Source organism: Ovis canadensis, chromosome 21 (genome assembly GCF_042477335.2).
Source record: "Ovis canadensis isolate MfBH-ARS-UI-01 breed Bighorn chromosome 21, ARS-UI_OviCan_v2, whole genome shotgun sequence".
In the NCBI taxonomy this organism is placed as follows: domain Eukaryota; kingdom Metazoa; phylum Chordata; class Mammalia; order Artiodactyla; family Bovidae; genus Ovis; species Ovis canadensis.
In genome coordinates, this window is record NC_091265.1 from 43,312,443 (window position 1) to 43,339,980 (window position 27,538).

The window sequence follows — 27,538 nt, forward strand, 5'->3', positions numbered from 1 at the left end:
CCCATGGTTTGAGGCAGTTCATTTTACCCAGTCTCTTGAAAGTATACAGTAAGTTCAGTACCTCTCACTGCCATATGATGAATTTTGAAATAACTGTCTTGTGCCACGTGAATTTTTGCTTTGCCAGAAAAAAAATATTCTCAGTTATGTTGGCCATCTTAAAATAACTGATTTCTAGATCATATTTAGGAAACTGTGTAGCTTTTCCTACAGTATTTTACTTCAAACTGAGCACAATAGCCAAATATCACTTGAGTGTTAAGAATATGAATTTCTATTTTTTAGAACCTACTCATTTCCTGTGCAAATCTAAAGATACATTGGTCTTTAAAAAATACATCACACTTTTGACTAGTATTGAATTGAGACTAAAATTACTTATTTTATTTTGCATGTTCTTTACTCATCCACATCTTGTACATCTTTGAATTCTATTGAGAACAAGGCAAAATACATGACTATATTTTAAAAAAGGTTGGCATACCAAACACCTAGTGTTTGTGTTCAAAGAACTTTATGATTTGGAGAATAGAATCATTTTCTCACCTCCACGATTTAAATCATGAAGTCCAAATTGCATAGATCAACCTTGGTACACTGATGCCCTGGTTACAGTGTTGGAGTACATGACTTGTATTTAGGCCATTATACTCTCACCCCTAAGATTATCCAAATTAAAATAAGAATGGTTCCTGGGGTGGAAAAACTTATTGAGGTATAGGCATGATGTCTGCCAAGCAGTTGCATGTCTGCCCTCTGGAGTCAAGGTCCAGGGAGAAGGAAGCTGGGACATTAGTCCATCAGATCTCAGGTGAAGTGATACTGTATGGTGGTCACATTTCAGGTATTTTCAGTTGAGATGTTATTAAAGACAGCCCCAACTAATATAACTACTTTCCACAGACTTGTGAATCCTCCTGCATTAATTATAGAAAGCACACACTACTATTATTTATTATAAATGGAAGGAAAATGCTATGTCATTTGACATGCATGATATTAATATATCAACAGAGAAACTTGGAGGAAAGAAGAGTACTCAGAAATGATACTAGAAATCTTCATGTTGACTGACTTTAAAAATCTATAAATTGTTGTTTCTCTTAAACTTTATGAAATTTCTTAATTATAAAGTTCTTGATGTTTATAATTTCTATTCTAGTTCAACCAGAATGATTGTTTGTCCTCGAGTAGTAGGAGATACTGGAGAATTCCCTGCATCATGTATGTCCTCTGATGAAGGATAAAGAATGATCTCCACAGAATTACTCTCTGCCTCTCTCTCTCTCTCTCCCTGTCTCTCTCTGTCTCTGTCTCTGTGTGTGTGTGTGTGTGTGTGTCTCTCTCTCTCTCTCACACACACACACACATAGAAATACATTCATTTTCTGTTTTTTTAATTAGAATCTGCTGAGAACAACATGGACCCTGGAAATCACTCCTCAGTGAGTTCATCCCCGCTGCCTCACAGAACAGCCACAACTCCAGCTGCCCCTTTTCCTCCTCTTCCTAGGAATCTATGTGGTCACGGTAGTGGGGAACCAGGGCATGATCACACTGATGGGGGTCAGTTCTCACCTGCACACCCACATGTACTATTTCCTTGGCAATTTGTCCTTTATTGATCTCTGTCAGTCCACTGTCATTACCCCCAAAATGCTGGTGAACTTTGTTACAGAGAAAAATGTCATCTCCTACACTGAATGCTTGACTCAGCTCTATTTCTTTCTTCTTTTTACTATTGCAGAGAGTTATATGTTGGCTGAAATGGCATATGACTGCTACGTTGCTATCTGTAACCCCTTGCTTTATAATACCATCATGTGTTATTATAGGTGCTTCCAGCTCACAGCAGCAGTTTTTGTCTTGTGATCACTCAGTTGACCTTCCATACTTGCCTTATTTTGAGACTCTATTTCTGCAAGGCCAATGTGGTTAACCATTATTTCTGCAATGTTTTTTTCACTCTTGGAGCTATCCTGTTCTAGCATCTATTTCAACAATTTTTTGGCTCTAGTCTACAGTTCTTTCAACGTCCTGATTTCTGTCTTAACTATTCTTATCTCCTACAACTTCATTCTCTACAAAACCTTCCACATACACTCCACGGAGGGCAGGTACAAAGCCTTTAGCACCTGCAGTTCCCACATCTTGGCTGTTGCTGTTTTCTATGGATCTGCAGCATTCATGTACCTGCAGCCATCATCTGTGAGTCCCATGGACCAAGGGGCTCATATAAAGACAAGGGTTTTATACCTGCACTGTGCCCATGCTGAACCCTCTGACCTACACTCTGCAGAATAAGGATGTCAAATTGGCCCTGAAGAAAATTCTGGACAGTTGAAAATGTAGATGAATAGACTCAGTGTTGGTGCCATATCAGAAATAAACCTTTGCTTTACTGAGATATGTAATGTTTTATTTTTATTGTTCAAATTTTTGGAAATTCAGGATCATTTTCTCAGACAATACATTTCCCAAATTCTCTTCAGGCTAAAACCTTTGAATTTGTGTTATATGACTATGGAGAAATATCAAGAATAAAGTCAGAGACTCGAGATTTAAAGTTTCAGTGTAATATTAAAAAAATAAAAACAAGAATAACTATGATGATCATCATAAAGTAATGACATATTATTACTGAGATAGTATAAAATATCAAACGATGTGCCCAGCACTTTATATTAGACAACTTTCTTTAATATTTATGATATTCTCTCAAGGCAAGCCTTAGTATTGTTTCCATTTGAGAGATGAATCAACTGAAACCTGTTTACTTTGAGTAAATGTCCCCATAGTCCCAAACATAATAAAGACAGAGGCTAGAATGTCTGGCTCCAAGAACTGTAATTTTACTCAAAGTAATCTATTGGCTCCATGTAATTATGGGTAGGTGTAAGGCCTTCCCAGTAATTTCTTTCTACACATTAAGCATCTACCTTTTGTGTGAGATTGTATTGCTTTTTGTTAGATCTCTCCAATGCTATTTTTACTTTTATTTCATATTTAATGAAAACAATCAAAATATTTCAAACTTGTGTTGATCAAGCAAAAACACCAAATGCAGAGTGATTGCAGAATCTTATGATAAGACTTATCAAAGAGATTCAAATTATCATTTTCAATACCAACAATTTCTACACAAGAAGCTCAACACATTTTTATCTTTAAACCATTAGTGCTATACTGTTTATGTAACAGGTGCTTCCCCGGTGGCTCAGCGGTAAAGAATACAGCTGCCAATGCAGGAGATGTGGGTTCAGCCCTTGGGTGGGAAAGATCCCCTGGAGAAGGAACTGGTAACCCACTCCAGTATTCTTGCCTGAGAAATCCCATGGAGAGAGGAGCCTGCAGACTACAGTCCACAGGGTTGCAAAGCGTCCATCGAACATAACCTTGCCACTAAACTACAACAATAAATGTATGTTAACAGCTACTCATAATAAACCCAAATTCTGTAAGTTGTATTACTTTCATGAGGTTCACACCTTTTGCCATATAAATTATAAACAATTGCCATTTCTTGTCAGTTTTATCTTGGAAACATCTCTTATCTCCCCTCATATTGTTCCTTTTTAGCTTCTGGGCATTAACATCTGGTAACTATAAATTCACATGAAACTCTGAATACCCAGTTGTCTTCAGCCTCTTCTCAGTTCAAACCATCTTACTCATTACTGACAGATCAACATTCTTTGGGTAGTATGCTGCCTTATTCAACTATAGTGTCCAAATAGACTACTATATATATATATATATATATATATATATATATATATATATATATATATAAACATAATTTTATTTACCACACGTGTATTTCATTATCCATTCATTCATCAATGGCAAACATTCATCTTCATCTATTTCATATTATTTGACTTAATTTTCATATTATTTGTCTTATTATTTTCATATTATTTGACCTACTATTCATCAATACTATAAAAGAAGGTAGAATGGCTACAATTACAACTTCTACCTTAGGCATAATTCCTAGTCTGTTATATATAGTCCAGAATATATAAATATATATATATATATATATATATATATATATATATATATATAAATCAGCTAAATCAGAACATATAACCTGTCAGAAATGAACATATGGCTTATATGGATCTCTTCATAGTTTTAATTTCTGAATAAGTATAGGAATGATCTCTTTACTTCTCGTTTACATTCTTTCTATATCTGACCTTTACCAAATTCCAACTCTTTTTTACTTCTTTTATTTGGCACACTGAAGCAACTTCAATCATAGTCTGTTCACTTATACAGTGGCATTCCAGACACACAGTATTCTTCTCCAAACATATCAGAATCCTGCAGCCATAGCAAACACAAAGCTAAAAGATTTTTGGTGCATGGGTAGGGTGGATTTTTCTTGAATCTGAAAGAACTCCAGTGGAAGGTATTCAAAACAAGAGACCCTCTAGAACCTTGTTTCTCAGAGTGGTCGATAGACGAGAAATAGTGGCAAAATCTGAAAGATTTTATTTAAAATGTATAATCTCAAATCTATTGTAAAGTAATTAACCTCCAATTAAAATAAATAAATTTATATTAAAAAAATAAAATTTAAACTAGTAGCCTTAAAAAAAAAAAGACTTACTATAAGAATCTGCTTTATTCCCATACACATTAAAAGTTGAGGAGCTTTTGAAAAATATTGATATCTGACCTCACACCCTGAAATTTTGACTTAATTGGCATAGGGTTCAACCTCGGTATTGAAATTAAAAGAAAAAAAAAAACTTCCCTGATAATTTTTTTAATGAGTTTAAATGAATATCTAAAATTGAGAAGCATTAACTTCCCTTGTGGCTCAGCTTATAAAGAATCCACCTGCAAAGCAGGAGACCTGGGTTGGGAAGATCCCAGGGAGAAGGGAAAGGCTAACCACTCCCGTATTCTGGCCTGGAGAATTCTGTGGACTCATAGTCCATGTGGTCACAAAGAATCAGAAACAACTGAGTGACTTTTACTTTCAATGTAACAAAAGTATAAACTGGTTAAAAATAAAACTGAGTCTTCTTATATTTAAGATTTCTCCTGACTTGAGTGTGCAATTTACCTTAATTCAGTCATTTCTAAGTATGTTTCCAATTTTCCTGTTTTAGAACAAACAGTGAAAATACAATACACAAGAACAGAGGAAACATGAAACATAAGTGCCTAATAAAATGTTTTATATATGCAGCTTAGCACTAGAATCGTTAATAGTGAGCACCTAAAAGATCAAAAATTGTCAATATTCTGAATTCTTACCCCATAACTTTAAATCCAATAACATATAGATTTGACTTGAATTAATGTGTGTATTTTGTATTTACATGTAAAATGGATTAAATACATTTTTGAAAGGATAAATGATTTACCTCATCATATTAAAAATTGTTTCCATTTTAACATTAGGATAACTTGTCAGAATGTTGCCCAATCCTCTAAAACCTTTTACTCACAGAGTGGACTAGGAACAACTAGAACTGGCCAGGAGCTTGTATGAGATGCAGAATTTCAAAATCTCAAATGCTCTTGAGAAGGATCTGATGCTGGTTGAGGATTTTATTTTTCGAAAAAATCTCCAGGTGATCCTGTGAAGAAATCTTGGTCACTAATTGTTGAGTTCAGGATTGACAGAGAATTCCTCTTAAGGAAAAAGATAAGACAACTGGGGACATGTCAACTGCAGCTGCTTCTTTCTCAAGAGCTTGTCTTCTGAGAAACGGAAATCCTTGGAGAGTATTTGACTCCATGTTATTTATTGCCTGGCTTATATGAAATCCGTGACACACCTTCATAGCACAGTGATCACAACCGCTCAAGGGAGAACTGAGAAAGGTGCAGGTGTTTGCTACCTTGAAGCTGAAGAAACACACACTGAAGACTTAGAATTAGAGATGCTGACCTGTGATGTAGACCAGCTTCAAAAGGGGCTGTGCCAGCCCTCTCAACACTAAAGACAGCAGAAAGCTGGGTACCTATCATTCCTGACACCAATACAGAGCTATCTTCTGAGTCAAAGGAAGAATGTTGCAAACAAAATTTGGTATTGAGATTTCCAGCAAGAAGAAAGGTGAGTGTATTCATCTCACGTTTGTGGCTTGAGACTATTAAGTCTGGAAATAATACCATGAAAATTCAGGCAAATAGTCTTCATACATTCTTGTATGGAATTATTTATAAAATCCCATTTGTATCCCCCTATGTCCTAAACACTATGCAATTTACTTGTTATACAGAGGAGAATAAGTATAATTCGGTTTATCAACTGACTTACAATACACCTCAAGTCTAAAAATGTGCTGTTTAGAAATGACGGTTTTCTGAATGTAAAGTGGGAAAGTTAAATCAATTACAAGGTGTTGGAGAATGTTTTCATGATGATTTCTAACTTAAGTAAGATTGAAAAGAAAAGAGAACATATTTACCACACAACAGAGACAAAGAGAGATGATAGGATTATTTCATGTGGGCAAAAAAAAAAAAGACAGACAGCTGCTGCCTGCTTCTCCTTTGGCCTTCAATCTTTTCCAGCATCAGGGTCTTTTCCAATGAGTCAGCTCTTCACATCAGGTGGCAAAAGTATTGGAGCTTCAGCTTCAGCAACAATCCTGTCCAGTGAATATTCAGGGTTGATTTTTATGGCACAAATAGAAAATGGTAATACTGACATGGCATCAAAGGGTAGATGGATGAGGCAGTTTGTGGTTGATGATAAATTAAAAGACTCTGAATGTCACACTTTTAATCCAATCTATAGATACCATCAATATATGTTGCTGTATATGTTTATATATGCACATACATATATGTATATATGTGGATATGCATATGATTATGTATGTACATACTATACTATGACTCACTCATCTATTCATCAGTGATGGACATAAATTTGAATTGTTTCCAATTTGCATTGTTACGCATAAAGCTGCCATGCATGTTTTTATTATTATAAACATGGCTAAAAGCTTTAATAGAAGCAAAATCAATACAATATGGTAATATAATTAACCTCCAATTAAAATAAATAAATTTACATTTAAAAAAAAGAAAATATATTTATTATATTTGAAAGTGAGGCTTTATAAATATTGAATTTATTTTTTATTGAGATTTCTTTTTTATTTATTTTAATTGGAGGCTAATTACAACATTGTATTGGTTTTGCCATACATCAACATGAATCAGCCACGAGTGTACCCGTGTTCCCTATCCTGAACCCCCCTCCCTCCTTCCTCCCTGTACCATCACTCTGGGTCATCCCAGTGCACTAGCCCCAAGCATCCTGTATCCTGCATTGAACCCGGACTGGTGATTCATTTCTTATATGATATTATACATGTTTCAATGCCACTCTCCCAAATCATCCCACCCTTTCCTTATCCCATAGAGTCCAAAAGACTGTTCTATACATCTGTGTCTCTTTTGCTGTCTCGCATACAGGGTTATCGTTACCATCTTTCTAAATTCCATATATATGCGTTAGCATACTGTATTGGTGTTCTTCTTTCTGGCTTTAGATGCACTTTCATTCCATAAATAGACCCACAGTTAAGTGATTATATAGGTGGATAGGATGCCAAAAATGTGAATCATTTATATGGAACACTCTACTCCAAATTAAAAAGAATGGAATGAATTCCCTCCGATGACAGTGTTTTACTCTTTCCCCTCCAGAGACTATGCAGATGGAAATGGCAGCAGAAAATAACTCCTCAGTGACTGAGTTCATCCTTGCTGGGCTCACAGAACAGCCACGACTCCAGCTGCCCTTTTTCCTCCTCTTCTTAGGAATCTATGTGGTCACGGTGGTGGGGAACGTGGGCATGATTATACTGATTGGGCTCAGTTCTCGCCTGCACACCCCCATGTACTATTTCCTAAGCAGTTTGTCCTTCATTGACCTCTGTCAGTCCACTGTCGTTACCCCCAAAATGCTGGTGAACTTTGTGACAGAGAAGAACATCATCTCCTATCCTGAATGCATGACCCAGCTCTTTTTCTTTCTTGTTTTTATAATTGCAGAATGTTACCTGTTGGCTGCAATGGCATATGACCGCTATGTTGCCATCTGTAGCCCCTTGCTGTATAATTCCATCATGTCACATCAGGCCTGTTTCTCCCTCATTTCGGGAGTGTATATGATGGGATTGGTATGTGCATTCTCTCACACAGGCTGTATGCTTAGGGTTCATTTCTGCAAATTAGATGTGATCAACCATTATTTCTGTGATCTTCTACCTCTCCTAAAGCTCTCCTGCTCTAGCACCTATGTCAACGAAATACTGGTTCTATGCTTTGGTGCACTTAATATCTTTGCCCCCATCCTGACCATCCTCAGCTCCTACATCTTCATCATTTCCAGCATCCTCCACATTCGTTCCATGGAGGGCAGGTCCAAAGCCTTCAGCACATGCAGCTCCCACATCTCAGCTGTCACTATTTTCTATGGATCTGAAGCATTCATGTACCTACAGCCATCATCTGTGAGTTCCATGGACCAAGGGAAAGTGTCCTCTGTGTTTTATACTATTGTTGTGCCATTGCTGAATCCCCTAATCTACAGCCTCAGGAATAAAGATGTCAATGTTGCCCTGAAGAAAATTCTTGAGAGAAGAATATTTTTGTGACCAGACATAACATGAGCGTAATATTTTAGATCTAGTCATTGCCTATTACATTGAATGGATATATGATTCTCTTACTTCAAAATCCTTACCAGAGCTTAAAATCTAAGTTAAGAACAAAGTTTCATGCTTTGTTACATTGCTCAAACCAGTATGCCTCCTACTATGCCATTTATTGTTTTTGGTGTGTACTTTCATGCTTACTGCCCAAAATATATATCTACTGTAATGTTCATAAAGGTTACCCCCATGCTGGTATTTTACTTCCATATCTTCAGGACCTAAAATAGATATTGACACTAGAAAGACTTTGATAACTTCCTTATTTCCTTTTTAAAAACATTTATGTGAAGCTGTATATATCTCATACTGTCTTTGTCCATTACTTTCTCTAATTAGCTACATATGACTTTATTTTTTTTTAGTTCTCAATATTTTATTTATTTATTTATTTTTCTTTTTTTTTCTTTTACTTTATTTTACTTTACAATACTGTATTGGTTTTGCCATACATCAACATGAATCCGCCAAGTTAAAATCAATTAATTTTATATTTGATGAGTTCTTCAAAGACCTGCAATAAAACTGATGACATCATAAATTATTTCTATACAAAAACTTAGAAGCATGAATGTAAGTAGCTTCTGTATCAAGCCCCAGTGTAGGTAAGATAACTTGTGAACAGCTGATTTCTTAAGTCATTAAATGAAGTTAAAAAGCCAATATCCTTGAAACAAAACTCTTGGTTTTCAAGCATGCAGTCTACATGTGTTAAAAAATAGTATGTATGGTTGGTATCTGATGGGTCAACATAACAAATCTGGAGATACATTGGTATCTGGAACTCAAATACTCCAGTCTAGATTATCATGGTTTCCTATACCCAAGCAGAAGAACTTCACCTATATTGATACTGAGAAAATTCTTAATATGTAGAATTTTACCACATGTAAATTACAGTTCAATAAATTTGTTTTTAAGATAAAGAGAAAATACAATACATTTTGCTATATTGCTGCAATCAGAGTTGTGGATCTTCCTAGGTTGTCACCTTGAACCAGAACATGATTTTTAATTATTCTATGCATTAAGCAAACAACAACTAGTAAACTTGTTCACATTAAGTGACATATTTCTATATTATTCCTCAATATTTCCTTTTTTATAGAGTTAGATAAAGTCATTAACTTATTCTACTTGTTAGGAACTTTTCATGGGATTATGACAGTAACCAGTTGAAACCTTCCTGCAGCCTACATGTTAAAATATTTCAAGTACTACTGCTTTATAAATACATCATGGCATCTGAATACAGTTAATATATGTCAACGAGAAAAAAATTGTTCAAATATTGCACACAAATTTATTTTTATTTTTTTAATCTCTTTTGTGAAATCACTTTAGAGTGTTCCTTTAACGCAGGTCTTAAAATTTTCCTAAAATTTTGAGTTCTTATATAGCTTGACGTGAAATTCACCAGAGTTCTAATAAGATCTATCCCAGACTTTCTTCCAACCTATAATCTAACAAAAGTGATAAGTTACAATGATATGACACTATTAAACACTAGAGAGTCAACGGGAGAAGAGGGAATTGCTAATTGTAACTCTTCCCAAGAGTTGATATGTGTGGGATATGATCCTAATGGGAGATCATTAGCATTATCTGTTCCTCATCTGACTCGTAGCATCAATACTCAGATTATAAGTCACCATTCACATCAACCAACATTTGCATGGGGCCATCGACTTCAACAGAAGCTAGGACCAGTGACTCACAATTATTACAGCAGAGTCTTCTAGGTTATGACCCTACAAGAACAAGAATTTCTGCAAGGTTAGTACTCAGAACTATCCACCTGCATCACCAGAACCATTTTCCCTACAGAGAAATAGAGGAGAAGAATACACAGCACTGGTGTTTTGGGGACAAAGAGAGATGTATCTGCATCCCAGTCCAGGACTTTAGAAAGTTGAATATTCTGTTCTAGGGCCCTCAGATGAAAAGATGTGAGTAGCTATTTTTCTGTCTCTATCACTCCTCACTCTAATATCCACACTCCCTGAGGAGCAAAGGTTCCCTTATCATCTCTCTGTGTCCGCTGGATAAAAGTATGGCCAGTATTTCTTTGTTTACTCATTTCAACTCAGGTAGTGTGAGAGCTTTGTTCACTTGTGTTGGAGTCTATGTTAGCTTATCACTACACTCCTTTCAACAATTTTATTAAAAATCATATTTATTGATTCTTGTATATAAGGCATTGTGCCAAACACTGTATTAACAGTCTAGGATAGAAGAAAAGCTGATAAGTAACTCATAATAATTGATACAGAATTAAGCACGTACTAAATGTAAACATGAGAAAGGTATCCTCAGCACACAGAAAATGATCTTATAACTGGGGTTTCCATTATTAAAGCCTTTAACTCAAGGACTCTAACTATTGAATATATTTCATCAGATACACTGGGAATGTGTGAGAGAAGATAAAGAAATATAATGGGTCATAAAAGAAATTCTATCAAATGCTGTTTTGTATAATACTTAAAACATGTGACACCTGGTGAGACATAAAAATAAAAATTTTTGTTGTTGGGTGAAATAAATCATTGAATGACAGAAATTTATTCAAACTTCATTTGGATACCTTATAAAATATTAATATTTAGGAAGTTTATATTTAGTAAAAACTTCAAATTTCAGGATCATTGTATGTATTTAAGTAGAAAGGAGGAACAAGAAAATGTCTTAAGAAAAAAAAAAATTCCAGCCATCCATCAGTTCAGTTCAGTTCAGTGGCTCAGTTGTATCCAACTACTTGTGACCCCATGGACTGCAGCACACAAGGCCTACCAGTCCATCACCAACTCCCAGAGTTTACCTAAACTCATGTCCATTGAATCATTGATGCCATCTAACCATCTTATCCTCCATCATCCCCTTCTTCTCCTGCCCTCAATCCTTCCCAGCATCAGGGTCTTTTCAAATGAGTCAGTTCTTCATATCAGGTGGCCAACTATTGGAGTTTCAGATTCAACTTCAGCCCTTCCAATGAATAATCAGGACTGGTTTCCATTAGGGTGGACTTATTGGATCTCCTTGAGGTTCAAGGGACTCTCAAGAGTCTTTTCCAACACCACAGTTCAAAAGCATCAATTCTTCAGCACTCAGCTTTCTTTATAGTCCAACTCTCACATCCATACATGACTGCTGGAAAAACCATAGCTTTGACCAGACCAACCTTTGTTGGCAAAGTAATGTCTGTGCTTTTTAATATGCTATCTAGGTTGGTCATATCTTTTCTTCCAAGGAGCAAGTGTCTCTTAATTTCATGGCTGCAGTCACCATCTGCAATGATTTTGGAGCCCAAAAAAACAGAATCTGTCACTCTTTCCACTGTTTCCCCATCTATTTGCCATGAAGTGATGGGATCAGATGCCATGACCTTAGTTTTCTCAATGTTGAGTTTTAAACCAGATATTTCACTCTCCTCTTTCACTTTCATCAAGAGGCTCTTTAGTTCTTCTTCGCTTTCTGTCATAAGGGTGGTGTCATCTGCATATCTGAGGTTATTGATATTTCTCCCAGAAATATTGATTCCAGCTTGTGCTTCATTCAGCCCAGCGATTCTCATGATGTACTATGCATATAAGTTAAATAACCAGAGTGACAATATGCAGCCAGCCATTATAGCAGAAATGAAAATGCCACTGAACCAAAAGATATAATGGAACAAACTCAATAGATCAAAATTAAAATAACATTGACAGTATTAAGGTCTTTCCAAAGGTATGGACCATACTAAGCATCTCATAGGAACCATTAATCAGAATTTACACGGAAGGTAGATTTTATTGTTTCTGTTTTTCGGAGTGTTGGATAGTAAACATGTTATCTCAAGACCACACAGCAAGAGGGTGTTTAGCTGAGGATTCAATCTCCTACTGTCCACCATATTCAGGTTCCATTAGAATGAAGATAATAGAAGTATGTTAAATCCAACTACTCATTAGGTGTGTCCTTAAAGAATACGTGCTATGCACATGGTTTCTCAGTCTGAGCTCAAATTTTATGATTGCCAGCTTGGGGTGTGTCTGATGATAGGGATATTTGTCTTTGCTGTAAAACCAAATATTTCTTTCCATAATTTGAAGCAGTTAATTTTACTCAATCTCTTGAACATATAAAATAAGTTCAGTACCTCTCACTGCCATATAATGAACGTTGAGATAACTGCCCAGTGTCACAAGAATTTTTCCTTTGCTGGAAAAAAATATCTTTGATTGTTTTAGCCATCTTAAAATACCATATTTCTAGATCATATTTATGAAATTGTGCAGCTTCTCCTTTATCACACACAGTATTTTACTTCAAACTGAACACAATAGTCCAAATATTGCTTGAGTGTTAAGAATATGAATTTCTATTTTCTAGTACCTACTCATTTCCTTTGCAAATCTAGACCAAAGGTACACTGGTCTTTAAAAAAACATATCACTGTTGACTAGTATTGAATTGACACTAAAATTACTTATTTTATTTTGCATGTACTTTACTCATCCACATCTCTACCATCTTTGAATTCTTTTGAAGACATGTACAAAATACATGATTATATTTTTAAAATATTGGCATACCTAACACTTAAGCATTTCTGTATAGATCAATCTCAGTACAGTGATGCCCTGGTCATAGTGGTAGAGTACATGGCTTGTATTTATGCCATTATATTCTCACCCCTAAGATTATCCTATTTAGAATAAGAAGACTGAATGGTTCCTGGGGTGGGAATATCTGTTGAGATATAAACATGATGTCTGCCAAGCAGTTGCATTTCTGCCCTCTGGAGTCAAAGTCCAGGGAGAAGGAAGCTGAGCCATTAAAGCATTGATCTCAGGTGAAATGATACTGGTCATCAGATATTTCCAGTTGAGATGTTACTAAAGAATATAACCCCAACTAATATAATTACTTTTCATAGACTTGTGAATCCTCTCTTCATTAATTATAGAAAGCATACACTATATTACTTATTATAAATGAAAGAAAAGTTCTATGCCATTTGACATTGATGACATTAATATATAAACATAAAAATTTGGAGGAAAGATGAACACTCAGAAATAATATTAGAAATATTTCTTTTGACTGGCTTTAAAAATTTATAAATTGTTTCTCTTAAACTTTATGAAATATCTTAATTATAAAGTGCTTGAAGTTTATAATTTCTATTCTAAATCAACCAGAATGATTGTTTATCCTACAGTAGAAGGATATACTAGAGAATTCCCTTCATTATGTATGTCCTCTGATGATGGATAAAGAATGATCTCTGCAGAATTATTCTCTGCCTCTCACACCCACAAACACACACACACACATACATATATGCATAAGCCTCTATCTCTGTCATACACACATACACACACACACACACACACACACACACACACACTTGCACTCATTTTTCTGTTTTCAAACTTAGAACCTGCCGAGAAGAAAATGGACCCTGGAAATCACTCATCAGTGACTGAATTCATCCTTGCTGGCCTCACAGAACAGCCACGACTCCAGCTGCCCCTTTTCCTCCTCTTCCTAGGAATCTATGTGGTCACGGTGGTGGGGAACCTGGGCATGATCATATTGATTGGGCTCAGTTCTTGCCTGCACACTCCCATGTACTATTTCCTAAGCAGCTTGTCTTTCATTGACCTCTGTCAGTGCACTGTCATTACCCCCAGAATGCTGGTGAACTTTATGACAGAGAAGAGCATCATCTCCTACCCTGAATGCATAACTCAGCTTTACTTCTTCCTTCTTTTTGCTATCTCTGAGTGTTACATGTTGGCTGCAATGGCATATGATCGCTATGTTGCCATCTGTAGCCCCTTGCTGTATAATATTATCATGTCACATCAGGCCTGTTTCTCCCTCATTTCGGGAGTGTATATGATGGGATTGATATGTGCCTTCTCCCACACAGGCTGCACACTTAGAGTTCATTTCTGCAAATTAGATGTGATCAACCATTATTTCTGTGATCTCCTGTCCCTCCTAAAGCTTTCCTGCTCTAGCACCTATGTCAACGAATTACTGGTTCTATGTTTTAGCGCACTTAACATCTTTGCCCCCAGCCTGATCATTGTCAGCTCCTACGTCATCATTATTTCCAGCGTCCTCCGCATTCCTTCAGTGAAGGGCAGATCTAAAGCCTTCAGCACATGCAGCTCCCACATCTCAGCTGTTGCTATTTTCTATGGGTCTGCAGCATTCATGTATCTGCAGCCATCATCAGTCAGTTCCATGGATGAAGGGAAAGTGTCCTCTGTGTTTTACACTATTGTTGTACCCATGCTGAACCCCCTGATTTATAGTCTACGGAACAGGGATGTCAATGTTGCCCTGAAGAAAATGCTAGAGAGAAGAATATTCTTCTAATCAGAAATAATATGAGAATGACGTTTTAGTCTAATTAACTAGCTGTTTTATTGTGCAAGTTAATATTTAAATTTAACCCACATGTTAATATATATTTATTAATATATATCCATTCATTTAGTGGCATTCTATTGACATTATTTCATATTCGTATGGCCTGTGATGCCATTTGTCTCTGAGTTTTTCTCTCATAAACATCACTGAGATACAGATTAAAAGAAATAGGATGATCTGGATACATGGGCCCACTTAAAGGCATCAACACCGTTCCTCCCTCTGTTCTTGTCTACAATTGATAAAAACCTTCTGTCAATGAAATATCTTCTAGCAGTTATCACTAATGTTCTTTCTTCTGTCCAAAAAAATAGAAAAGAAAAGAAAACAGCAAAACTGCTATCAGTATAATGATTGTAATCTCTAACTTTTGCACATCTAGTCTGGAAAAGCACCTTTCCCAAACCCTAACTTGTGAATATCTGATTTCTCAAGTCATTAAGTTGCATTGACAGCCAACCTTGGGCCTGGAAAAAATTTCTAGATATGATCCCAAAATCATAACTCATAAAAATTAATAGTGTGGATTTCATCAAAATTAAAATATTTTGCTTTTCAAAGACAGTGTTAAGAAAATAAAAGATGGTTTTAGATAAGTGTATACACTTTTATTTTTACATCTAATATATATGTAGATAGATGGATAAACAGTAATTTCCAGGTTTCATATTTTGCTTTCTTAAGTGGCACTATTTTATGATAAATGAAAATCACATGACCTACTATAATTCATTATCCAGTTTAGTGTATCACGCATTCTCTTTAAGTCTTTTTACAATATCCTTCTTTGCTAATGTTAGATGATACTTAAAGAATCCTAGAGTGTACCTTGTTTCTGATGTGTGACTGGACTCTAGAAAACAAGTGTGAATCTATTACATAATTCTGGCACTATACCAGAAGCCACATTAGCCACAATTCCTAGAATGAACACTACATCTTCCTTTCCAAACTCGGATAATTCTTCCATATGTATAACCTTTCATATATACAAATCATAAGAAAAAAGTACTCTTTGCTTCTGAGTTACATTCAATTCAACATTTTTGAGGTATCAGGGTTCAAAGAATCATGCTTGACTTTTCCCTCTTTGGTTTTCTTGACCAATTTCTACCACCCACCCATGTACTTATAAAAGAAGTAATATGTGAATACTTACTTTATATACTGGGCATGTCAGGCTGACCATTACCAAGACAATGGGTTGCTAATCTAGGCAACTCAGGGTTACAATTGAAGATACTGTCACTGGGTGTGTGTGTGTGTGCGCGCACGCATGCTTGCTCAGTTGCTCAGTCATGTCTAACTCTTTGAGGCCCCGTGGATGGTAGCCTACCAAGCTCCTGTGCCCATGGAATTTTTCAGGTAAGAATACTGAAGTGGGGTGTCATTTCTTACTCCAGGGGATCTTCCAGATCTAGAGATCCAACTCACATCTCCTGTGGCTCCTGCATTGGTGAAATCCCAAAAGAGGAGCATCAAATTTATCATTCTATTTGACTTAATAATAGCTTCAATTTCTTTTTCTTTTTTATTTATTTATTTATTTATTTATTTATTTTTTATTTTTAGTTTTTTATTTTTTACATTTTAAAATCTTTAATTCTTACCTGCATTCCCAAACATGAACCCCCCTCCCACCTCCCTCCCCAGAACATCTTTCTGGGTCATCCCCATGCACCAGCCCCAAGCATGCTGCATCCTGCGTCAGACATAGACTGGCGATTCAATTCACATGATAGTATACATGTTAGAATGTCATTCTCCCAAATCATCCCACCCTCTCCCTCTCCCTCTGAGTCCAAAAGTCCGTTATACACATCTGTGTCTCTTTCCCTGTCTTGCATACAGGGTCGTCATTGCCATCTTCCTAAATTCCATATATATGTGTTAGTATACTGTATTGGTGTTTTTCTTTCTGGCTTACTTCACTCTGTATAATCGGCTCCAGTTTCATCCATCTCATCAGAACTGATTCAAATGAATTCTTTTTAACGGCTGAGTAATACTCCATTGTGTATATGTACCACAGCTTTCTTATCCATTCATCTGCTGATGGACATCTAGGTTGTTTCCATGTCCTGGCTATTATAAACAGTGCTGCGATGAACATTGGGGTACATGTGTCTCTTTCAATTCTGGTTTCCTCGGTGTGTATGCCCAGAAGTGGGATTGCTGGGTCATAAGGTAGTTCTATTTGCAATTTTTTAAGGAATCTCCACACTGTTCTCCATAGTGGCTGTACTAGTTTGCATTCCCACCAACAGTGTAGGAGGGTTCCCTTTTCTCCACACCCTCTCCAGCATTTATTGCTTGCAGATTTTTGGATCGCAGCCATTCTGACTGGTGTGAAGTGGTACCTCATTGTGGTTTTGATTTGCATTTCTCTAATAATGAGTGATGTTGAGCATCTTTTTATGTGTTTGTTAGCCATCCGTATGTCTTCTTTGGAGAAATGTCTATTTAGTTCTTTGGCCCATTTTTTGATAGGGTCGTTTATTTTTCTGGAGTTGAGCTGCAGAAGTTGCTTGTATATTTTTGAGATTAGTTGTTTGTCAGTTGCTTCATTAGCTATTATTTTCTCCCATTCAGAAGGCTGTCTTTTCACCTTGCTTATATTTTCCTTTGTTGTGCAGAAGCTTTTAATTTTAATTAGATCCCATTTGTTTATTTTTGCTTTTATTTCCAGCATTCTGGGAGGTGGATCATAGAGGATCCTGCTGTGATTTATGTCTGAGAGTGTTTTGCCTATGTTCTCCTCTAGGAGTTTTATAGTTTCTGATCTTACATTTAGATCTTTAATCCATTTTGAGTTTATTTTTGTGTGCGGTGTTAGAAAGTGATCTAGTTTCATTCTTTTACAAGTGGTTGACCAGTTTTCCCAGCACCACTTGTTAAAGAGATTGTCTTTACTCCATTGTATATTCTTGCCTCCTTTGTCAAAGATAAGGTGTCCATATGTGTGTGGATTTATCTCTGGGCTTTCTATTTTGTTCCATTGATCTATATGTCTGTCTTTGTGCCAGTACCATACTGTCTTGATGACTGTGGCTTTGTAGTAGAGCCTGAAGTCAGGCAAGTTGATTCCTCCAGTTCCATTCTTCTTTCTCAAGATTGCTTTGGCTATTCGAGGTTTTTTGTATTTCCATACAAATCTTGAAATTATTTGTTCTAGTTCTGTGAAAAATGTGGCTGGTAGCTTGATAGGGATTGCATTGAATTTGTAAATTGCTTTGGGTAGTATACTCATTTTCACTATATTGATTCTTCCAATCCATGAACATGGTATATTTCTCCATCTATTAGTGTCCTCTTTGATTTCTTTCATCAGTGTTTTATAGTTTTCTATATATAGGTCTTTAGTTTCTTTAGGTAGATATATTCCTAAGTATTTTATTCTTTTTGTTGCAATGGTGAATGGAATTGTTTCCTTAATTTCTTTTTCTACTTTCTCATTATTAGTGTATAGGAATGCAAGGGATTTCTGTGTGTTGATTTTATATCCTGCAACTTTACTATATTCATTGATGAGCTCTAGTAATTTTCTGGTGGAGTCTTTAGGGTTTTCCATGTAGAGGATCATGTCATCTGCAAACAGTGAGAGTTTTACTTCTTCTTTTCCAATGTGGATTCCTTTTATTTCTTTTTCTGCTCTGATTGCTGTGGCCAAAACTTCCAGAACTATGTTGAATAGTAGCGGTGAAAGTGGACACCCTTGTCTTGTTCCTGACTTTAGGGGAAATGCTTTCAATTTTTCACCATTGAGGATAATGTTTGCTGTGGGTTTGTCATAGATAGCTTTTATTATGTTGAGGTATGTTCCTTCTATTCCTGCTTTCTGGAGAGTTTTTATCATAAATGGATGTTGAATTTTGTCAAAGGCCTTCTCTGCATCTATTGAGATAATCATATGGTTTTTATTTTTCAATTTGTTAATGTGGTGAATTACATTGATTGATTTGCGGATATTGAAGAATCCTTGCATCCCTGGGATAAAGCCCACTTGGTCATGGTGTATGATCTTTTTAATGTGTTGTTGGATTCTGATTGCTAGAATTTTGTTGAGGATTTTTGCATCTATGTTCATCAGAGATATTGGCCTGTAGTTTTCTTTTTTTGTGACATCTTTGTCAGGTTTTGGTATTAGGGTGATGGTGGCCTCATAGAATGAGTTTGGAAGTTTACCTTCCTCTGCAATTTTCTGGAAGAGTTTGAGTAGGATAGGTGTTAGCTCTTCTCGAAATTTTTGGTAGAATTCAGCTGTGAAGCCATCTGGACCTGGGCTTTTGTTTGCTGGAAGATTTCTGATTACAGTATCAATTTCCGTGCTTGTGATGGGTCTGTTAAGATTTTCTATTTCTTCCTGGTTCAGTTTTGGAAAATTGTACTTTTCTAAGAATTTGTCCATTTCTTCCACGTTGTCCATTTTATTGGCATACAACTGCTGATAGTAGTCTCTTATGATCCTTTGTATTTCTGTGTTGTCTGTTGTGATCTCTCCATTTTCATTTCTAATTTTATTGATTTGATTTTTCTCTCTTTGCTTCTTGATGAGTCTGGCTAATGGTTTGTCAATTTTATTTATCCTTTCAAAGAACCAGCTTTTGGCTTTGTTGATTTTTGCTATGGTCTCTTTAGTTTCTTTTGCATTTATTTCTGCCCTAATTTTTAAGATTTCTTTCCTTCTACTAACTCTGGGGTTCTCCAACTCTTCCTTTTCTAGTTGCTTTAGTTGTAGAGTTAGGTTGTTTATTTGACTTTTTTCTTGCTTCTTGAGGTATGCCTGTATTGCTATGAACTTTCCTCTTAGCACTGCTTTTATAGTGTCCCACAGGTTTTGGGTTGTTGTGTTTTCATTTTCATTAGTTTCTATGCATATTTTGATTTCTTTTTTGATTTCTTCTGTGATTTGTTGGTTATTCAGAAGTGTGTTGTTCAACCTCCATATGTTGGAATTTTTAATAGTTTTTCTCCTGTAATTGAGATCTAATCTTAATGCATTATGGTCAGAAAAGATGCTTGGAATGATTTCGATTTTTTTGAATTTATCAAGTTTAGATTTATGGCCCAGGATGTGGTCTATCCTGGAGAAGGTTCCATGAGCACTTGAAAAAAAGGTGAAATTCGTTGTTTTGGGGTGAAATGTCCTATAGATATCAATTAGGTCTAACTGATCTAATGTATCATTTAAAGTTTGCGTTTCTTTGTTAATTTTCTGTTTAGTTGATCTGTCCATAGGTGTGAGTGGGGTATTAAAGTCTCCCACTATTATTGTGTTATTGTTGATTTCCCCTTTCATACTTGTTAGCATTTGTCTTACATATTGTGGTGCTCCTATATTGGGTGCATATATATTTATAATTGTTATATCTTCTTCTTGGATTGTTCCTTTGATCATTATGTAGTGGCCTTCTTTGTCTCTTTTCACAGCCTTTGTTTTAAAGTCTATTTTATCGGATATGAGTATTGCCACTCCTGCTTTCTTTTGGTCTCTATTCGCGTGGTATATCTTTTTCCAGCCCTTCACTTTCAGTCTGTATGTGTCCCTTGTTTTGAGGTGGGTCTCTTGTAAGCAGCATATAGAGGGGTCTTGTTTTTGTATCCATTCGGCCAGTCTTTGTCTTTTGGTTGGGGCGTTCAACCCATTTACGTTTAAGGTAATTATTGATAAGTATGATCCCGTTGCCATTTACTTTATTGTTTTGGGTTCGGGTTTATACACCCTTTTCGTGTTTCCTGTCTAGAGGATATCCTTTAGAATTTGTTGGAGAGCTGGTTTGGTGGTGCTGAATTCTCTCAGCTTTTGCTTGTCTGTAAAGCTTTTGATTTCTCCTTCGTATTTGAATGAGATCCTTGCTGGGTACAGTAATCTGGGCTGTAGGTTATTGTCTTTCATCACTTTAAGTATGTCTTGCCATTCCCTCCTGGCCTGAAGAGTTTCTATTGACAGATCAGCTGTTATCCTTATGGGAATCCCCTTGTGTGTTATTTGTTGTTTTTCCCTTGCTGCTTTTAATATTTGTTCTTTGTGTTTGATCTTTGTTAATTTGATTAATATGTGTCTTGGGGTGTTTCGCCTTGGGTTTATCCTATTTGGGACTCTCTGTGTTTCTTGGACTTGGGTGATTATTTCCTTCCCCATTTTAGGGAAGTTTTCAACTATTATCTCCTCAAGGATTTTCTCATGATCTTTCTTTCTGTCTTCTTCTTCTGGGACTCCTATAATTCGAATGTTGGAGCGTTTCATATTGTCCTGGAGGTCTCTGAGATTGTCCTCGTTTCTTTTAATTCGTTTTTCTTGTTTCCTCTCTGATTCATTTATTTCTACCATTCTATCTTCTATTTCACTAATCCTATCTTCTGCCTCCGTTATTCTACTATTTGTTGCCTCCAGAGTGTTTCTGATCTCATTTATTGTGTTATTCATTATATTTTGACTCTTTTTTATTTCTTCTAGGTCCTTGTTAAACCTTTCTTGCATCTTCTCAATCCTTGTCTCTAGGCTATTTATCTGTGTTTCCATTTTGATTTCAAGATTTTGGATCATTTTCACTATCAATATTCGGAATTCCTTCTCCGGTAGATTCCCTACTTCTTCCTCTTTTGTTTGGTTTGGTGGGCAACTCTCCTGTTCCTTTACCTGCTGAGTATTCCTCTGTCTCTTCATCTTGGTTATATTGCTGCGTTTGGGGTGGCCTTTTTATATTCTGATAATTTGTGGAGTTCTCTATATTATGGAGCTTCCTCACTTTGGGTGGGGTTCTATCAGTGGCTTGTCAAGGTTTCCTGGTTAGGGAGGCTTGTGTTGGAGTTTTGGTGGGTGGAGCTGGGTTTCTTCTCTCTGGAGTGCAGTGGAGTGACCAGTAATGGGTTATGAGACATCAAAGGTTTTGGGATAATTTTGAGCTGCCTGTATATTGAGGCTCAGGGGAGTGTTCCTGTGTTGCTGGAGAATTTGCGTGGTATGTCTTGTTTTGGAACTTGTTGGCCCTTGGGTGGAGCTTGGTTTCAGTGTAGGTATGAAGGCATTTGATGAGCTCCTATTGCTTAATGTTCCCTGAATTCAAGAGTTCTCTAATGTTTTCAGGCTTTGGGTTTAAGCTTCCTGCTTCTGGTTTTCAGTTTTATTTTTACAGTAGCCTCTAGACTTCTCCATCTATACAGCACCGATGATAAAACATCTAGGTTAAAGATGAAAAGTTTCTCCACCTTGAGGGACACTCAGAGAGGTTCACTGAGTTACAAGGAGAAGAGAAGATGGAGGGGGTAGTTAGAGGTAACTGGAATGAGATGCGGTGAGATCAAGAGAGGAGAGAGCAAGCTAGCCAGTAGTCTCTTCCTTATGTGCGCTCTATAGTCTGGACTGCTCAGAGGTATTTACAGAGTTATACGGGGAAGAGGAGAGGGAGGAAGTAGACAGAGGTGACCAGGAGGATAAGAGAGAGGAATGAGTAGGAGAGAGACAAATCCTGCCAGTAACCAGTTCCTTAGGTGTTCTCTACCGTCTGGAACACACAGAGATTCACAGAGTTGGATAGAGAAGAGATGGGGGAGAAAAGAGACAGAGGCCACCTGGTGGAGAAAAAGGAGAGGCCAGAGGAGGAGAGAGTGGACAAGCCAGTAATCTCGCTCTCAGGTAAACTTGGGTAGTGAAGTTTGGGTTTTTAAATGTACAAAATTGACAACAAAGATTAAAAATCTGGAGTAGAGGTTGGATTTTCAAAGATACAATATTAAAGAAAAGCAGAAGGAAAAAGGAAGAAAGAAAAAAAAAGAATTATTAAAAAACAAACAAACAAAAAAAAAACCAAAACACCAACAACCATCCAAAGAGTATATATGGTGTTTGCCTTAAAAAAAAAAAAAAAAGTCTTTTTTTTTAAAAAAATAGTAATACTAGGTTATAGAAATAAAAATTAGAGGAGAAATAGAAGACTTAACAATTAAAAAAAAGCTCGGAAAAAAAGAAAAAAAAGCAAAAGGCAAAAAAAAAAGAATGATTTTAAAAATATTAAAAAATTAAAAATATATCTGGCTCTTCTCTGATGTTATGGGCCGTGTGGGCTCACTTCCAAGGTGGTTTCCTCTGTTTAACTTCTTCTGTTTGCTGGTTTTTAGGCTCACTAGTTCAGTCGCGCTGTGGGGAGGGGGGATGCTGCAAACAAATAGCACTGTCGTGTGTACACAGTATCTCTGCCCCGCTTGACCTGTCCTTTCTCGCGGCGCACAAACCGCTCCGGCTCTACGATGCTCAGCCGGGAACCGTCTGGGGCCGGCCCTAGGCCGCGTGCACTTCCCTGGTCCAAGCCGCTCAGGTTCGGCCCTCAGGCAGCCCTCAGAGGCACAAATGCGGCTGGGACTGCGCTTTGTGCCCTTCCCAGGTCCGAGTAGCTCAGGAGTTTGGCGAGCGCAATCGCCGCGGCTTGTCACCTTTTCCGCCGCTGCTGCTCAGCTTTCTGGGTGGACCGCTGGCGCACCCCGTGAAGCAGACTGTGACTGTCCAGCACCCCCAGAAGTCTTAGCAAAGGAGCCTGCTTGCAGTTAGGTAAGTAAAGTCTCTCCGGGTCTGCAATTGCCCCTTTCCAGACCTTACGGCTCTGGCTGCCTGTCCCCAGCGGGGAATGGTCTGCAGCCAGCTTTTTCCGCTCCGTCCTTTGTTCTGTGCTCAGTCCTGGCGGTGTCTTATGTTCGAGCTTTTCGCGTGGTAGCTATCCCACAGTCTGGTTTGCTAGCCCAGGTTAGATCGTTCTGGTTGCGGGTGGGGCATTCCTGCCCGATTCTTACAAAGCTCTGCAGCCCGCGCCTCCCGCGCGTCCCTGCCCTGCCCCCACTTCCCAATGGCGGATGCAGGCGTCTGTGCTGCTTTTCCGCTGGGGGAGTTACTGGTGGGCTTGTAATCTCTTGGTTTTAATTATTTATCTATTTTTCCTTCCTGTTATGTTGCCCTCTGTGTTTCCAAGGCTTGCCACAGCCTCGGCAGGGAGAGTGTTTCCTGGTGTTTGGAAACCTCTCTTCTTAAAATTCCCTTCCCGGGACGGAGCTCCCTCCCCACCTCCTTTGTCTCCTTTTTCGTCTTTTATATTTTTTCCTACCTGTTTTGAAGAGAATGGTCTGCTTTTCTGGTTGCCTGATGTCCTCTGCCAGCCTACAGAAGTTGTTTTGTGGAGTTTGCTCGGCGTTGAAATGTTCTTTTGAGGAATTTGTGAGGGAGAACGTGATCTTCCCGTCCTATTCCTCCGCCATCTTTCCCTCCCTCCAATTTCTTTTTCACAAGCAGTTTTTTATGTTGATGAGAGAGAACTGAATTACAAGTGGATTTTGAAGGTCATTTTAACACATGAAGGAAGTTAATTTGTATAAATTATTTGTCAAAATTTATTTCTTGATGCTGGATTTAGGGTATTTAAATTCTCATATTCATAATTCACAAATCATGGATTCAATCAAGTCTATTAGAATGTGAGAACCAGACACATTCATTTCTGTACTTTCTTTGTTACCTGTATTCAAAACTACTGGAAAGTGGCTTCAGAGATTTAATCAGAACCAGATGAAAGTTAATATTCTGACACATGGACTGAAATGCATTGATGAGCAGGTCTTTTTCCTTCAGCTTTCTCATATTCTAAGACGGGTTTTTTAGGTCAGTCATACCCATCCTTAAATATTTTATTATATAATATAACTTCTGTGATCTTCAAAACATGTAAGAAAATATAAAGAAGATCTATACAAAATGTACTCTGTATAGATCTAGAAGACAGATCTATAGACTCTTAAAAATAACTTGATTGTTGCCTAGTTGGTATGTGAAAATAATATGATTTATAATCTATGCTACACTGTTACATTGGCACACTAAGGCAAGTTATTATGTCTCAGGAATTGTTGGAAATGTTGTATAACATTTGAGATGTTATAGTTTTGAAATACAGAAAACTGGCCTAAAAAGGCAGATGCAAGTGTTTGCCCCTGCAGCCTCTTTTGTTGATGAAATTAGACATTTATTATTATAAATGAGTTTCTACAATGACAAAATGAGAGACATTTAGGGAAGATAATATTATAATAATTAATAAAGTTTTGTACTTAAATATTTGTGAAAGTTTCCTTTTCTGAATTGTGCAAGAGACACTACACTCAACTGTTCTCATGATGTTGGTTAGAATCATAAGAAACTATCATCACTTATGATGATTTAGCCATATCAGCCTATCTTCTTTTTGCTTTTCAGGAATGCTTGAAGTCTATAAACCAAGGGAAGAAGAACTATGGCATTAGTTGGTATTAATTCTGCAATTGCTCAGAGTTTCAGCTTTTACCCTGGAGAGGATAACATACAAATCTATAGCATCATTCACAATACGTAGAGTGAACCCTAGATCTTCTTTTCCAAACTTGGATATTGCTTTCATATGTATAACCTTTCACATGTATGAATCATATGAAAAAGTATCCTTCCCTTCTGTTTCACATTCAATTCATCAGTCTTTTAACCCTACTTGACTTTTTCCTCTTCTGATTTTCTTGACCAATTTTTACCACCCACCCATGCACTTACAAAGCAAATAATATGAGAATACATATATTAAATAAATGCTTTTGTGTTCATGTAAATGGACAAACTTGCAAAGTAAAAATCAACACCCAATTAGAGAGGTAGAATTTATTTCTATGAGTGAGACTATTTCAGGCCAGTTCAATGGGGGAAATATCTGCAAAACTTGAAGAATATTGAAACTCATAAATAGAAGTGAAATAAAGAGATAGGCTGATATTTCTTGATGTAAATTTTCATTGATGCTGCACCATAATCTGAGATATCCCCTTAGGGATTGTCCTCAAGAAATGAAATTTCTCTGTAGCTATGAAAGTGAAAGTGAAGTCACTCAGTTGTGCCCGACTCTTTGTGACCCCATGGACTGTAGCCTACCAGGCTCTTCTGTCCATGGGCTTTTCCAGGCAAGAGTACTGGAGTGGGTTGCCATTTCCTGCTCAAGGAGCTCTCCCCAACCCAGGGATTGAACCCAGGTCTCTCACATTGTAGGCAGGTGCTTTACCATCTGAGGCACCAGGGAAGAAGTAATGTAGCTGTGGGACCTATTGAAATATAATACATTGTTGAGAGACTCACCTCCCTCTCTGGAGCTACAATCTAGTACCATAAATTTTTCAGTGAATAATAAATAGACAGTTAATGGTTGTGGGGATGCCTGGAAGACTTCTCCAAATCTTAAGAGTGAATCTATAAGTGGTTTTTCAGTCATAAAAGGACAATTGGCATCTGTATTGTCTTTTTTTTTTTTTTTTTGAGGAAAGAACACTAAACTTGGAATCAGAAGATCTGAGTATGACTTGCTCTTCACTTTTTAGTTTTAGAAAAGTTTCTAACTATCTGAATGTCAGTGTTCTTTTTTAGAAATTGGGACTCATTATCACGGTTTCACAAGGATTTTGTGAGAATTAAGAGATAATAAAATTACATTATAAAAATAAGCAATATAAACATATTTTTATTTAAAATTATCATTATTTTGAATGAATGTTAGAAAGGCAGAATTAGTAACTCAGCTCAGTCATGAGTAGCTTGCTCAGTTGTGTCTGACTCTCTGCAACCCATAGTCCATGGAATTCTCCAGGCCAGAACACTGGAGTGCGTAGCCTCTCCCTTCTCCAAGGCATCTTCCAAAACCAGGGATTGAACCCAGGTCTCCCACATTGCAGGTGGATTCTTTACCAGCTGAGCCACAAGGGAAGCCCAAGAATACTGGAATGGGTAGCCTATCTCTTCTCCAGGGGATCTTCCCAACCCAGGAATTGAACTGGGGTCTCCTGCATTGCAGGCAGATTCTTTACCAACTGAGCTATCAGGGAAGCCCAATAACTCAGCAGATGTTCCTACTGTACTTTCTGGGAGATCTGACTCTACCATCTAACAGATGTAGGAACTGTTATTTTAAATAAAGCATTTTCATATGGGATGATTTTTTTTCCTTTTAAGCATTTTTAATATAAATTTATTTATTTTAATTGGAGGTTAATTACTTTACAATATTGTATTGGTTTTCCATACATCAACATGAATCTGCCACAGGTATACACGCGTTCCCATCCTGAACCCCCCTTCCCTCCTCCCTCCCTGTACCATCCCTCTAGGTTGTCCCAATGCACCAGCCCCAAGCATCCAGTATCATGCATCAAACCTGGACTGGTGATTCATTTCATATATGATATTATACATGTTTCAATGCCATTCTCCCATATCATCCCACCCTCTCCCTCTCCCACAGACTCCAAAGACTGTTCTATACATCTGTGTCTCTTTTGCTATCTCACATACAGGGTATCGTTACCATCTTTCTAAATTCCATAGTATATGTGTTAGTATACTGTATTGGTGTTTT

At 37.0% G+C, this 27,538-nt stretch overlaps 2 protein-coding genes and 1 pseudogene across 2 annotated transcripts; all 3 read left to right on the forward strand.

The window, feature by feature from the left end:
• The first annotated feature begins 1,421 nt into the window (after positions 1 to 1,421).
• On the forward strand, positions 1,422 to 2,344 carry LOC138427248 (putative olfactory receptor 8G3; annotated as a pseudogene).
• Positions 2,345 to 7,697: 5,353 nt separating this feature from the next.
• On the forward strand, positions 7,698 to 8,645 carry LOC138427323 (olfactory receptor 8G1-like). The gene has a single exon (XM_069566675.1). It carries the CDS (start codon positions 7,698 to 7,700, stop codon positions 8,643 to 8,645), a length of 948 nt encoding a protein of 315 aa, XP_069422776.1.
• Positions 8,646 to 14,108: 5,463 nt separating this feature from the next.
• LOC138426468 (olfactory receptor 8G1-like) lies at positions 14,109 to 15,095 on the forward strand. The gene is given in 1 exon segment (XM_069565030.1): positions 14,109 to 15,095. A coding segment is annotated over 1 exon segment (951 nt). The 5' UTR covers positions 14,109 to 14,144.
• Positions 15,096 to 27,538: the final 12,443 nt, after the last annotated feature.